The 17,015-nt window shown below is 28.8% G+C and overlaps 1 protein-coding gene across 2 annotated transcripts in view; it reads left to right on the top strand.

Moving 5' to 3' along the window:
- LOC123302593 (phosphoinositide 3-kinase adapter protein 1) overlaps nt 1–17,015 on the top strand; it is a 140,908-nt gene that overhangs the window by 12,195 nt on the left and 111,698 nt on the right. For both annotated transcript variants that reach the window (XM_044885606.1, XM_044885597.1), the window contains exon 2: nt 1,553–2,644. In XM_044885606.1, coding sequence (XP_044741541.1) covers nt 1,553–2,644 — 1,092 coding nt within the window. The remainder of the gene's footprint in view (nt 1–1,552; nt 2,645–17,015) is intronic.

Genomic DNA, 17,015 nt, shown 5'->3' with positions numbered 1-17,015 from the left:
AAGTTCTAAGATTCTAAAAGAAAGCAATACCTACACAATTTATCCACTGTTACTGAGAACACAATTTAAATTTATTTTTATTCGAGTTCCAACCCAATGGAAATCAAATTTTTCGTTTCTTGTGGTTATTCGTAAAACATTACTTGTCAGTCGGCCAGTTATTGAACATGTATACGTAAAAGTGGTTACACTATTGGGAGCTTACTATTTATTTTACGACTTATGTTGATGAAATCCCTGGATAGTGAATCATAAAATATTTAAAAATATAGATGTATATCATCTAAGAAGACAACATATTTTTAGGTTAAAGTATCGTTAGGTAAATTGAAAAACATCATATGTGAGACTCGTAAAATAACCCGTTTATAGGCTATATATTGACTGTAAATATACTGTTACATGGAATATCCCTAATGCACCGTTAATGTGATGAATGTATCCAAAGGTGTGACTTATTGTGTGATGATTTTCTATTATGATTTATAGTAACCATGAAAAACAATACTTTATTTTATGTGAATAGTTATAATGGTTTTTTTTAATGCCACTCCACCTCGTAATGCTAAGTGCAAAGTTACATTGGCGATTGAATAAACCTACGGACCCAATAAAAATATTTACTTCGAAACATTTTTATTTTATATACATAGAAGAAGATATTTCTTTTTAAAATATAGAACATCGATACTTAAACTAGTACTAAAGTTTTTGTAATACATATTTTTTAATTACCAGTGGCGGTGTATAAATGTCTATTTTTAGAGATAAATGATAATTTAATCTTTATTAACTGCTTCCATCATATTTTCTATAATGTGGGTGTAGGAATGACGTAAAATTTAATTAATTTTGCTCCTTTTTCTTTTGATTTTTTCTTGTTGCTTAAAGCTAAGTCCAACTTTATGTACATTTATCGTTTGAAACAAGCGTTTACTCTCGTGCCCACCGTTCATTCAAAAACTTTTTTGCGAATAATAATGAAAGTACATTTATCACAGTGACAGCATCAATGTGTAGGTACTTAATTCAACTAAATTTGGGTTCAAAAACTTGGACAAGATAATTTTATTGCCTAAAATGATTTAGGATATGAAGGTGATCCTTTTTTCAACTAATTATTACCATTACAATTGTATATTACACATTAAGGGAGCAAAAGTAAAGAAGAAGGAAAAAGAGCTTCTCCTTGGATGGCAATGAACATGAGATCTGAGACATTCTTACTTGCTCCAGTAGTGTGTATACTATTTTTCTGCTTGGCGGAGATGGAAAGCGACATCTTCGTTTACCACAGCGGAACGAAAGTCGACGCTTTCCAACTGGAGGGGAGAAAATATTTTAAAATTTATGTTATAAAATACAATTAAAATCCGCTCCTGTCATTAAAATTTCTTGGAAAACTTCAAATACTCACTCCATCTTATAATTAAAACACAAGATTTACAAATGCTTTATGGAAATATCTAACATTAAGAGAAATAAATGATCCTAAAGAAGCTAAATGGAAAAAGTATGTTCATATTTATAATTATGTTTTTCTTCCTTTCAGATAATCCATCATACTTTTCAATGTCAACGGCAACGAGTGGAGGTGCTACAGCAGTTGCTAGTGGTGTAGGTACCACAAATCTCATAAACGTTGGTACATCGGCAACATTACCATCAGCGAATTCACGTTCATCATGCAAATTTAGTACATTTTTTGGTACAATCAAAAAAACAGATACACCCTTCTCAAATAATTTTTCCAATTCACAATCTGAACAATCTGTATATCATCAGAAAACATCACCAAAATTAATAACACCTCCAGCACAAATCCCACAAACATTTCTCACACAAAACAGTCATCGACGTACAAACTCACAATTATCGACTGAAGCACGTATACGTACCGTCTTATTACGTTCCGTTTCAGCAAATTCCACGGAATCGAATCAAGAACTATTAATATTGGGTGAACCACGCCCTAGTGATATTGCACCGTCTACATCTTTTCAAAATTTATTTAATTTCAATGATGACGATGATAATGACGGTATCGCAAGACAATCTCCTTGTTCAAATTCACCGACCACATCGTTACAATCGGATAATTATATCAACTCCATTTTGAAATCATCACGTAAATCTTCAGACAATTTAATTTATTCCCCGTTACCCACAACGTCTGATGACATTTACAGTGCTGATGAAGATTCAGTATTTTTAAATGAGAATTCTGTACGATATTATAATCTTACATCAAAAGTACAAAGACGTAGACATTCATTTGGTGCCGCTTCGTCGGGTGGATCTTCATCCAACACATATTTTCGTGATCGAAAAGGTAGTATTAGTAGTGCTGTATCGGGTGGATATTCTGTGTCTACTATACGTGAGATAAAAGACAATAATTATGAAGCGGCAGCTACTGGCTCAGATGAAACAGATAGTGTAATTATTCATGCAACTGCGAATGGTGAAACAATTAAACCGATAATAACGACAAATAATGACACTTTAAGTCGTCGTGGAAGCTTGATTGCTGGTAGTGTTATCGATCGAACACAATCACCAGTGTTAATTGATAATAGTGGCAATAATGGACCTTTTGTGCAACGTAACCAAAAGAAATGTCATCGATGTACAACAGTTAAAGGTAAGACAATTTTATATTATTAATGATGTAAATGCGCCTCTAATAGTCCAGAAGTGAATTAAAAAGTGTATTTTGTTGCACGCCATTTTATTGAGGAAGATATTAATTATACCGAGTGTATCACAATACATTATAAATAATCTAAGGGGAAGGCGTAAGGAATACCCAAATAAGCAGTTTGATATGAGGAACATGTGTCAGGAAATGTTGTCTTTGAGAGGCACAGGCGTGAGAAATTTTGCATAGTTTGTCGAATTTCTACCTAATCTATTGGGTTTTCGAAAAATTGTGAAAAAGTGTTGGTATTTTTATGAGAAACATTTTTGTCATTTTGCTCTGCTTTTAATGATTTTTTAAATTTAGATCTGGTTTTACTCTTTTCAAAAATTTTCTTTCTTTCTCACAATTTCATACTCTTAATAACAGAAATGTTTCTCGTAAAAATATCAACAACTTTTGTTTGAAATAATTTTTCCAAAACTCCAAAAATTAGGCAGAAGTTCGTCGCGGTATGCAATTTTCGCTGTTTATTAAAATGTATTTAAAAGTATGATTTTGGCAACCTGCCTTATAAATGGTACTCACTTGATGAATTGGTCGTCAGATTTCGCATAAAAATCACATGCTATGAAAAAAAACATTACCGTGCGAATTTTGCACAGGTACGCAATAGGTTACCTTTTACTAAACCTATTAATTTTTTATCTTTAATCATCTTGGTGAAAAAGAACAAGAGCTTCTAAGGAACGTTTGAGTAACAACTTTTTCTACAGTGTAAAGCACTCTTTAATAAAAACTTCATTTGAACATTTTTTAACCCTTGCACCTTTTATAGTAATGTTAGTTTAGAACGAAACTTCTGTAGAATAAATGGTCTTAAAAAAACATATTTTTAATACATCCAAATATAAGTATAATGGTAGCCAAATATTCTAAAGTTTCTGGAAAACTTTCGGCTAATTTTCAGATATTTTTTTTCGTATTGAACTTAAGTTTGCATGAAGTACGTCTTACTAGTGCCATCTTTATGTATAGGCTTTATAGGCCCGAATCTAGAGCCCCATGTTGTTGGGGGACCCCAGACCCTCCGAACAATTTTATAATTTTTAAATAAAAAATGGTTTTGTTGTTTTTAAGGTTTTTAAGATATTTCATTTTCATACCATGGAAATTATTATTTGTGATTTGTGTATATTTATTAAAATTGGTTCCAGTTGTGCCTTAAATAACTGAACAAATTTTCTTACATTGGGCCCCAAACATCTTGAACGTTAGGCTACGCAACTATAAAAGACGACAGTGCGTCTTGCACTTGAGAGCGGTTGCGTTAATAAACACAAAAATGTGTACTAGCAACGTATCCGAATTTCTATTTGAAAGTATTTGAATTGATATTTTGAAAAATGTCTGCATCTAAATTATTAGAAAAATATATAGCGAGGCAAAACTTTTTGGCAATAAACGATAGTTCTAAAACCAGAAAATTTCGCAGCTTTTTATGGGAAATGGGCCGTAAGTAAACCAGCCATCGTAAAATTAATCCTTTTATAACGTGCGTTGTCATATCTTGTAAAATAATTACTATGGATAGTGCAATAAAATATTGTACACCATACAATGAAATACTTCATTGACTTTTCTATCTACTTATAACTAATTGGCATGTTCTTATTAACCTAGTTTTTCTCTGATTATATCAATCGATAAATGATAACATCAAACAAAAAATTAATTGTGACAACCATCTTTTACTTTTGCATTATTACGTTACTTTCTGATTTAAAAAATGATAATAAATATTAAAGAAGGAAAACTTTTTTATATTTTTTTTATTGATATGCAAAAAATAATTGTAAAAGTTGAACAGTGAAATAGTTTCAGCCCACGTTCTCCTAATAATAAAAAGGTGGCGGTATATGTACGTGGAAGGGCGTAGACTGTGAAAATCAAAATTCTCGAAAATTCAAGAAAATTTTGTTCGTATGTTCATACATCTTCACCACCTGGTACAATTTGCTTCTTTATTTATGAGTCTAGATAAAAAGATATTAGAAACAAAATCAGCCTTAAATTTTCGAGTGGTGGAAGATTTTGGGACTTGCACCATTCGCCTCGGGAAATCATGATCATGATTTTTCTTTTATTTTTAGGAACAGCTCGAAGTAAACAAAAAATGAATAATCAAATAATAAATATTGAAAAACTTGCCAAAATATTCTAGAAAGTTTTGGAGTTTTCGAAAATATTTTTGATTTAGAAAACAGAATCTAGGTTTTGATAGTTTTGGATCTAAGCATCGTTGGGCATTATAGCGTGTCATTATTTATAAAAGCTAAAGATTCTTTTATTTATTCATTTACAGAATGCACTTTTTACTCACATATCCTCATATATACCACTCGCAATATAGCAAATTCCAACTTTCAAGACAAATCCATCTAGTGCTATCCGTTAATCCACTTGCCCTCGTTTAACCAACCCGCCCATTAACACCAAATCTATTTCCATCACTTGGACAATAAGGCAGGCGTCCTTAGGCCACCGAGCTCGTTGAACTCGCAATTACTCGAAAGCTTGACTCACTGGGCGGTCATTGCCCCACTTCATAGGAAAAAACAGGATTATATGTATTATACGTAAAAAACAAAGCAAATGATAAATAAAATTAATGGATTTTCAAGGGGGAGAGGAGATGGTTGGCGGTGAAAATTTTAATTTTTGATTTTTAAGTTTCATAGAATTTTGCGTTGAAATAAAAAAAAACGCAATTTTTTAGCATATATAGAAGAAAATTGATGGTTTTGGGACTGTCACGAGATCTTTAAAAAATTTTCAGCCAATTTGACTTCATTACGGTAAAAAACCCAGCAATCTAGTGTGAATAAAAGTGACTAAGTTATTATTTAGATATTAAAATAAATAGATTAAATAAATAGCTTATTCTGATATATAAGCTATGATATTGTGAATAACCAAGCTCCCAACAAACTTCAGAAATGATTGCCTCCCCCTTCTATGCAAACTTTTTTGTTTAACCCCATACAAGTTTTATTTTTGCGGCGAAAAATACACTTTTCCCAAGATTCTATCTATCTCTTACCGAAAATCATCAAAATTGATGAGGTGGATTAGGCTTCAAAACGTAACAGACCCAAAGGCTGACACAGTTACTTTCATATGCATAATATTAGCTAGGTAGTAGTATTCACATGCGTAGAATTAGTTTAGTATGAGAAGTAATGTTTTCCAAACAAAAATTCGACAATATATTTTTAAAATTTAACTTTTATTATCTTTTTATTCCATAAATGGCATTTTTAACCTTTGAAACGGAAAGAGCTAGGTCGTTTAAATTTCACACATTTTTTTTTTCTATTGATTTTAACGAACATTTTTGAGTCTTTTAGGAAATTTTTATTTTTATACTTCGAAATCGACTACTTGATTTAACCGATTACTTGAACTTTCTCTACGCACAAGCACTGCTAATATATAAGGCTAAAAGACAATAATTGTTTGGAAAATTGGAATATCGATTAGTTAGTTCTGAGCAATGGCTAATAAAATGCTTATGGCAATATTGATATGTACATAATATTGGAACGCCACTGAATAGCATATACAATAAAAGTCCATTAGACATATTCAATGCAAACCCATTAAAATGTGGTAAATTGCCTTATAACATTTACCGATAAATAGTGGGTGTATATATTCATCAATAATTTTTGTAATTAGATTATGTGGAGGTTTATGCTTTTGACATTTTGTAAATGTATTTTTATAATTGAAACAATCAGCCATCAAAACATTATTTGTTTGATTTTATTTATCGACATTTTCATTATTAAAATAAATTTTGATTTTATTCCAACTTTAAAGAATTTCTTCTTGTTTCTTGTTAAAATTAATTAATAAAAGTACACATTCAGTGAGAGAAATTCAAAGTTCTAAAACGGAAGTAACGTCATAGTATGTGGCTTGTCAGATTTGTCCACATACTGTATAGTACTAATTACTTATATCCAAAATAATAAATTCCAATTGAATATTCCCTATTGCAGTTGGAATTTTTTCAGGCTGATTTCAAAAGGTATGTTCTTTGCCTATATGAAAATCACTTATGGGGAATAAATGATGCCACGACAGACAAGAAAATAATAAGTTAGTGACACAATTCTTTTTTATTTTGTCACGTCGAATTTTTATGAAATCTATCATACATATATATTTAAACAGGTTCTTCTTCTTCAGCTTCGGCTTCGGCAACTCTAATTGTCATGGAACACTTTTTCTTGGCTTAAAGCGCTCATTCAACAGTTAAAACGCAAATATCGAATAAAATGATTACAGTAGAATGTCGTAAATGTCTCTGTTTACGAAACACAGCTGAAACAGCGATTTACGTTAACAGTAATGTACAAAATAAATTAAATTTAGGGCACTTGCAAAAATGCAAACATTCGTTAAAGCAGACCCCGCCTTCGTGTTTATTTTCATGAAAATTATTATGAGGGACTATTTAATTTACTTTTTTTGAAGTTAAATCAAACGATCTGAAATCAAAATATTCATAATTTTATTGAAACATAAATTTTCAAATTACATCATTAAAAAATAATTAATGGATGAGCCGGTGTATTTCATGCCTGCAAATCTACAGGGCATAACTTTTAATTTATATAATATTGTATAATTATAAATAGAACAATCAATTTTCTTTTTACGGATCGTAAATTCTTATAGGAATTTGTACAGATTTATATTATTTCAAATAATCGTAAGCATTATATTAAAATTATATACAGGACGTCCTCCACTGGTTCATGCGAATCGTCAAAGAATGTATTTCTAGGACAATTAAGTCTATAATAACTTGGGCATTTATTAGAATTTATTAATCAACAATCGCTTTAGTACGAAAGGTAATTGTTCAGGATTTGTTTGTAGATTATGTAAAACCCAAATTCAATCTCCATTCATTGAAAATTAAAATTTTTAAAGACTTGTCCAAACTGTATCCTGTAGTATAGGAAACGCTGGAAATATTTGCACTTCTAATATTTCCTTGTCCATTTAAAGTTTTCCCAAAATATTGCCACTCTGTATAATACTTATTTTTAGATATGTCAACTTCCGGATTTAGTTTATTTATGTATATTACGAGTGTATATACGTATAAAGGAATGAATATAATATATTATATAAAATATAATCAATTTTAAAACTGTGAACGAACTTTAAAATGTTATTAAACATATATTTATTTTCCTTATTTCCTTTTTCTTACACTGAATATACATATAAATATAAATATATGTATAATATACGTCAATATATTATTTAATTTGTAAATTATTTGCAGTTTACTGCACTCATCAAATATTGCTAATTATAGAAACAGCGTAAACACCGATCAACTAAAAATAATACGTACTTTTTCTAAAAAAAAAAGAAGCTTTTGTACAGGATGCCCCTTTAGAAAATGTAACGCAAAATATCATTGTAGATAAATATAATTAAAAAATATTTTAGTTGAATAAAATACAATTCTTAAAAGGTCTATTCCCAAAAAGAATTAGTAAAATCAGAAATATTAACGGCAGAATCAACTGTCTATAACATAGATCTAATTATACTCTGCTATGTGGTAGCTCTAGGAATTGTTGCCTTCAATAGTCCTGAATAGTTACCTTGCATTAGCGAAAACTGTTTCGATATGTTTTTCAAATCAATCTTCTACAATGGTTTATACTTTTTTGCTTTTAGAAGTTCTTAAAAAAGAGATAATTTCTTTAGAATTGTGCCAAATTACAGTTGTTGGTGAATGGAAATATATTTTTTATGAAAGTTTCATTTGATAATTTAAGTAGCAATTAATGTTTTCGACCAGAAACTTTTGGGTCATTTTTAATAGTAAACTCCATATCAGGTTCACCTTGTGCGGTACCTGTATCAACTTCATCTTTGAAAACTGCTGATAATTCATTTGGGGGAAGTCTGTAATCATGGACTTACCTATTTACTAATAGCTACTGTACATTTTTTGGACTTATTTACAACAAATCAAAAATTTATATGAATGTAGAACTTATGTAGTCTAACAAAACTGAGAAAATATTTATCTTTTTTCATATTCTAATAAGAAAATGATAGACTTTCAAACACTGTTAATATTTGTTTGAAATGCTCTACAGGCCGTATCTAGTGTCCATAGTTGGATATTGTGTCTGGGAGTCGATTATCCCTATTGATATTCATTAAATTTAAACTAGGGAGTAATACAAAATTTTTCGGGTTCAGAACTTAAAAAAAGCAGTTCTCTTAATATGGACATTTCTCAGTGTTGTTAGATTAACTAAGAACACAAAAAAAAAAATTTTAATTTGTTACCTATAATCCAAAAATTGTATGCTTTTCAAATTTCTTGTTTTTACTTTAGGTGTATAGACTTTCATCGATATCTTACGTCCTTAAACAAATAAGAAGAATTCTTTAAAAAATTTCAAAGATTTTTAATTAGAGGGTTCTAGAAAATTTAAAATAATAATTTTGAAATTAAGTTTCACATTCTTTGCTTACTACGTATGATAACTTTGAAATTGAATGAAGTTTCTACATTTTTTTTACCATAATAACGAAGCTTGGGCAACGTTTAACTGTCATCAGATCTATAAACTTACTACTTTGGTATATACGAAAATTTTTTGCCTAATTATCGTGTTTAATTAAAAAACGAAACTCTTTTCGTCAAAGTTTCTAAAAGGCTTTCTGTTAAATATATTAATTGGAAAATCTGCAGGGTATCGTTTCTCATAATTTGACTGAGCGTTTTAATTTTTTCATCCATTCATTTAATAAGCTGGAATTTTTTTTAATTAAAAATAATTAAATTTAATAAAAAAAAATTATTTTAATATGATTATTCTGTATATGTAGGTAAATAAATATTATAATCTGAGCGGTATCTTTGATATCATTTATATTAAGTAATCTCGATGTTGATAAATGATACTTAAGTCATACAAAATGTTTCAAGAAAAAGTGATGATAAAGTTGATGTCTGAAACAGTTTTTAGATTTCAGAATTTTAAAATTCCAAACTTGAACGTTTTAAAAAGATATACCGATTGTAAGCTATCTCGTTTGGCGTATAATATATATGAACTAAGATGAGTTTTTATGTACGTTCTGTATAAAATAAAGATTGAATATGTACTGTGTGTTTTGATAAGTTATGGTTATGTGTTACTGTGTGTGATGGGTATTGTATGTGTAAATTTCAAGGGATGAGTCTGATCGGCTTTGTTCATGTATACAGATATACAATCCCTCTTTGTTTTCTACATGAGAACGTCCATAAGACCTCATCTTACTTCATATAATATAAATGGCTAACGATATGGTTTACAAACAGTATACTAATAGTAACAGTTAACTTACTTAACAGTATGTGTGTACGCAGTTGTATATGTGTATCGGATTGAAAATTTTAATAATAATGTAAATAAACAATAATTAATCCCTTAATCATTTTTACTGTAAAACTAATATTCACTGAAATATTTACGATAATTACGTTTATGAATTTGTATAACATTTTTCCCAAGTGACAAGTTTTGAACTGTTGCATGGAAAACGTGAATTTTACGTCTAAGCTTCACAACTCTACCTTAATACAATAATTTTTTTTGATTTTGGCATTATAGAAAAGTATTTGCATCATTTGGGAAGTTGAATGTAATGTCGCGCTCACCTTAACAGCTTGTTTATCTGTGACTGCGATTTACCCCGATTACTGTTTTCATTCAGTAACGTTTACATTTGAATTTTCATTGAAGATAAACTTAATTAATATTTAAAATTAATTCTGACTTATTTATTATACTTAAATTTTCATGAATCATGTTGTAGCATAATAATGAGATTTCGACAAATTGCTTTAAGCAACAGTAATAATTTATAAGTTTGTTATCGTTGCTTGTAAACTCCTCGACTAAGTTGTTGATTACATATCTTGTAGAGTGAAAACTTTTCCCTTAATAAGGTATAGATATGGTAATGAAAATGATTACAACTATGTTCGAAGTCCTTTTGAAAGTTTAGAAAGAAAATTACAATAATTGTGATTTAACAAAAATTCTGTTTAATATATTATATATAGAGAGACTAATTAATTTTTAGTTTTCAATTACTATTTGGGTACGCCTTTCACATTCTAATGCACATAACTTTATTAGATATAGAGGGGTAAATAAACCGAATTTTGATAATTTAATTAGTAAAATTTTGTTATGTCGAAATTAAAATGATTGCCTGAACTGTACTCGGGCAAAACTTTACCACACTCTTTTATGATCATAAGTTACATCTTTTTCCATAATTTCAAACTCAATTGCTTCATTTTTCGAAATGTTACCAGAGAAAAATTTGAGGTTACAGTGGTTTTCTTGAGATTTTGAGGTTATTGTGCTATGTTCAGGGTTCGATAGCAGGTTCAATGCAGAAATTCATTACAGACAATTTTTTTTATTCGCTTCAATTTGATCAAAAGAAGCAGAGATATTCAAGAAAATGTCACCAAAGAAAACAATATGCGCGAGATAAATTGTCCCAAAACCGCGTACAGAAGGTCGTGTGGAACGTTCTGGAACCGGAAAACTCCTTTTCGGTGCTTTTTACAACAAAAGAAAACTGTTTAAAAAAATTAACCATCTCTTGAAAAATTTCCTAATTGATTATCAAGATCCGGTGGATTAATTCTACTAATAGTATTGAAGTGAAACTAGGTATTTTGAAATCAGTTCTTAAGTTTTTGAAAACCTTAACCAGTTCTATTAAAATGATTCAGAGTTCCGAACAAGAATCGTTCAGTTTATTTTTTGTTTTACGATATCATAATTATTCGTTTTCTCCACGAACACACTTGTCTAATTTTTTTTTATTGTTGTATACTTGGGTGTTACATGATTTGTATATAAATAATGTACCACACATCTTCCAACTAACAAAGATCTTCAATCACACTTCATACAGAAAAAATTTTTCAACACTTTTCTGTTCAAAAAAAAAAAAATTCAATCCAAACAAAATGTTAATGACCGTTATAAATATAAACAGATTCAATAAATTGTTTATATGTTGATTTTTTGCTACTTAAATATTTATTAACTTGATAATTGCAGTATTATACAGAGTGGACATTTCTTCCTAAGTTAAAGAAACTATTACTTTTTGTTTTTGTTTACCTTTAATCACGCATACGATATTTATTTACATCATGGTCTCTTTAATTTAATGAGTATAATTAATGTTTTTAATATGATACATACAGCGTAAACTAAATATTGACAAATATCTTGTCTAGTAATCTTAATTAAAGGGAATTGAAAAATTCACTCGAACCAGATATTTGTCAATATATAGTTTACGCTGTATGTATCATATTAAAAACATCAATTATAATCGAGAGATCATGATGTAAATAAATATCGTATGTATGATTAAAAGTAAACAAAAACAAAAGTAATAATAATAAATAAGTTGATAAACAAAGTAAAAAAATTCAATGAGTTGAAAAAATTGCATTCGTGTCTAGAACTCGAACAGCCTAATTGGTAGGGCGTTTGACATGAATCTAAGAAGTCCGGGTTCGAGTCCTGGTTCGATCTTTTTCAATTCTCTTCAATTATAGAAACTAGTTTTATAATCAAACCTCAGAAAAATTACAAACAAATTGAAAATTTCAGATTATGAAATGAACTTTAATTACTAAATATTTTTTGAGTGGGGTCATTTAAAACAAACAAAATATACCAAAAACGTAAAAAGATTAAACCATGCCGATAAAAATATTTTACCATTTTCCTTAATATTATTATGAATGAGAGAGAATCCCTATCTCTATTTCGAATGTTATGGAAGTCTTTACATTTTAACCTAGCGAAGCGGCCGGGTATAATGCTACCTACATATATTCCGCAGAGTTTGAACCATCTTTTGACAGTACTGATCTTTCACCGTTTCAACCGTTGGTGATTGGTTGAAATATTATGCACCATGAAAGAACAGCTTGCTACTGAACGGATATAATCAGTTTTTAGGTGTGGGCCTGCGGACAATTACGTCTTGAATAATCCAAAAAAATAGTTTCATTATTTCAATAACAACGATCATCAGGTCATATCTTATCAATCAAGTCTTCCGGTGTACATTGTAAATAATAATATTATTATAGACATTTGGTTGTAGTTCGCCTCTTCTTGTCTATCTGTCTACCAACCATACAACCAACATACGTAATAATAACATTTAGAATTTTTTTATTATAAATTCATGATGACATTTTTAAATGAAATGGAAATTATAAAATTTTATTTTCATATTTTAAAAACACAATTTGTAACGTTAATTACTATAACGATATATGTTAACGATATGAGACATGCAGATACATACAAGTATATAGAATTGAAAACATATGAAGATTTGTCTTGACAGTATCATCGAACATCGAACAGAAAAAGGAAACATATGATAGAAATCATAAAAATAATTATTAAATGTCATACAAATTAATTTTCTAATTTAGAAAATAGTTACCTTTTTATAGACACAATTAAATGGCAAAAATTCATTTGATTTATTTCAGTAAATTTCCATTGTTTATTTTATTTTCATGCTTCACTTTATTTTTAACACGTTTCTATTAATTGAATCTGCAGCGACTTCAGTTCTTGCCACTTGATTTTATCAATCTCACTCTCAACTACATTCTTTACAGCTCACTGCTCTAATCAGTGTCTCGGTTTAAAAATTTATTTTCTAGGACATCTTTTGATCGACATCTTTTTATCATGACATAAACATTCTAGAATATTCTGTTAATCTATTACACTTTCACCACCTACTTTTATACTTCGCTTTTAAGATGGTAGACCTATTCTAAATTATTCTGAAATATATGCGTCCTTCTCATAAGAAAAAAAAATGCGCTTAGAAGAGATTATTATCACAAACGTCAACTCACTAGATATAAATATATATATATATATATATATATATATATATATATATATATCGTTTAGAAGTAAGCAAATGTCTTACACTTTCAAAATACACGTCGAAATGTCGAACTATTGGAACCATGTCCTTTTCGCGCGTTCAGTTTGTGGGGGCTAGACACAAAAAGTACTTTTTTTTTAGTTTATTATCTTGAAATATTAATAGTATTCTCAAAGAGGCCATGGTCTCGTGCTTAGGAAGGGCTACTAGCTCTTCATGTGGAAGGGCGTCAAGTCGAAAATCATTCACGCCGATAGATTTATTTAAAATTCTACTTTGTTAAATAGCTACTGATTCTGATCTTGAGTTACTTCCGATTACAGTTCATAGATGGCTTTTGACATAAAATTTGAAAAACGCCTTTCAGAAAAACTTAAAAAGATATATCTGGATAATTTAAATATACATATTTTATAATATTTATTGTGCTTGTTATTTAACAATGTATATTTTATAACGAAAGGAACAAAGTTCCTACCGAACATCCCATAGAAACTTCCAGCTCTATTTTTTAATAAGTAAATAGGTAGAATTAAAATTTCTTGAATTTCTTTCGAACATTGTGTTAAAAAAGATTTTCAATACCCATTTCCACGTTCGTACATATACAACTTTCTTATTATAAGGGAGATCAAAAGCTATCGCCTTCAAAGCTGTGAGAGCTGGGGATACTTGTAAATAAAAGTCAACACCTACGGAAAAACACTTGCCTTTTATAATATACAGGATGGTCTAAGTTATAACTTCATCAAATGATAGATGACGTTAAAATAATGATAAATTCTTAAAACACTTATAACCGAGAAACATTCTTTTCTAGATACCTACAGGTGATAAAATTGTTTGAAGAAAAAGGATAATTTTATAAATATAGCCAAAATGTCTAGTTAGAAAAATTGGAAATTTGATAGTATGATCCAAATATCTATTATGATTTTCGGTGAGTCGGTTACAAATTACGAAAACCAGCAAAGATATGGGTGGCCAATCATTCCGTTTAGAGAAAATAATTTTTACCAGCACTGACTTTATTGCAAATTCAACAACGTAACGTTATGTTACATGCTTTGTGTAACATATTTTCAATATTTCTAAACACCCTTTTTGACAATATTCAGTATAATATCCTTTTTTTTCTAAAATTTTAACACTCTGTATCTAGAAAAGGGCGCCTTCCCGGCTAAAAGTGTATTAAAAAATCATCATTATTTTAATGTTTTCTATTATTGGACGAAGACTGGCTGTACTAACTTAGATCACTCTGTATATTGATATTTTTATACCGTGCGATTATTTTTTTTGCAAATGCTGTATTCATAGTATGTCTTACTTTGTAGCATAATTCTTGACTAGACTCAAGTGTATATTATAATGATATAAAACCCCCCAAAATGCTCCGTTCAATTATACTGTTGGTTATTTTATATTTTCAAAATATTATATGTTTTATGCTTTATTTTTATTTGTTTTTGCAATTGCTAATGTATTTTCCAAAAATAAAAACACTGTATTTCTTTGTTGACAAACAAAAAATTACCATAACTAAAAAGAACAAAAAAATCATTTTGAAGGAGTACATTCACTTCTTTTTTTCATATTTATATTTTAATAATGTTTACGTTTTCCTACAGAATTTAATTGATTTCCGGGACCAAAATATGACTATTATTATTATTAAATAATGTATGAACCTGACAAATACAAAATGAACTAACAAATCCACCAATCAAACCGGAAATACTTTTAATAAATATCATAATTACTTATACATACGTTTCACATGTGTGTTTACAATATATTTATATTTATATATTTTATTTATTTTGATTTGAATTTGTAGGGTGCTTCTTTTTTTTTGTCTAAATATTTATGTAAATGACGAATTTATTCATTTCTCTATGTTTTAAGCAAGTGTTTAACAGTATATGAAAATCTATTTGACATAATTTTGAATATAAAGTTTATAATTAAAATTAATAATTATGAAGGTAATAATTGGTAGGAAACTTATAAATCGTATTTGTAGCAACTGTGGCCTATCTTTGATATAGAGAATTTACTTATTTACTTTATTGACTAATATATCATACTAGAGTGATACCCACCCGCTTCGCTGGGTTTAAAAGTAATGATTGATAAACATTGCTCCCGCTTATCCCTTTTCTATAACATTCGAAATAATGGTAAGGATTGTTTTACGCAGGTAAAGTATATTTTTTTTAAAATGTATAATAGTAATTATTCATTAAGTATATCAGAGAAGATGTTCTTGGAATATTTTATATTGACTATTTTTACAGAAATCTGTAATTTATGGTTATTTTAAATGTCAAATTAAATTAAATTTTTTTATTTTTTTAAAATATATTTTTATAAATTATAGTTCATGTGTTATTCAGATATATCAGCTATATTGATGTACAGTTTCATTAAAAACCATTCGATGGTTTAAGCGTGAAAGCGTAACAAACAAACAAACAAACATGCTTACTTTCGCATTTATAATATATAGAGATGTAACCTATTGGACATTGATTTTACTTTTGGGGTTGAAATAATAAATGTACTAGAATATCGAACCAGCAATTATTTCGATAACTAGTCATTACCTTGCTTTTGCTATGAAAATATTTGATTTCAAAAAAACCTTTTGTTGGAAAAACATTGATTTACCGCAATGTTGGTTCATCCAGCAAATGGAATAGTCATCTTATAAAGGGTGATCATATAAGAGTTATACATTTTTCAATTAGAATGAAAACGGTATAAGATATCAATAAAATTATTTTTTTATTTTAGATTGATTCATCAAAAAACCTATTCCATACCACAAACACACCCCAAACTTTTAATTTTAGTGGATGTTATTGTAAGTCGTGCACATGTGGATTTATCGTTTATAGGTAGAAAAGATAAACGTTTATTGGTTTTTTTAACTTCAAAAACTCATTTCTGGTTACATGGTTTTGTGAATAAGCAAAATTGACGCTTCGACGATAAGAATACTGTTCATATTTTTATTCATAAAATGAACAGTTTGGTGTATTTTTATGGTATAAAAGTATGAATGGACTATATTTTTGCAAAAGAAAATAACCTAGTTCCTCGAAAAGGTGTACATTTACAAATAAAAAAATTTACAAATAAATGACATCATTTTTAAATAAAATCCAATGTCTAAAATTAAAAATAAACAAGTGAAAGCAAACAATTGACTTGGTTAATTGTTGAAATACCATGTATATACTCTGTTGATTACACTGTCACAATACACACACATACATGTCACTCATATATATAACTGATA

This window comes from Chrysoperla carnea, chromosome 1, assembly GCF_905475395.1.
Source record: "Chrysoperla carnea chromosome 1, inChrCarn1.1, whole genome shotgun sequence".
In the NCBI taxonomy this organism is placed as follows: domain Eukaryota; kingdom Metazoa; phylum Arthropoda; class Insecta; order Neuroptera; family Chrysopidae; genus Chrysoperla; species Chrysoperla carnea.
This window is presented reverse-complemented; position numbering and strand designations above follow the sequence as displayed.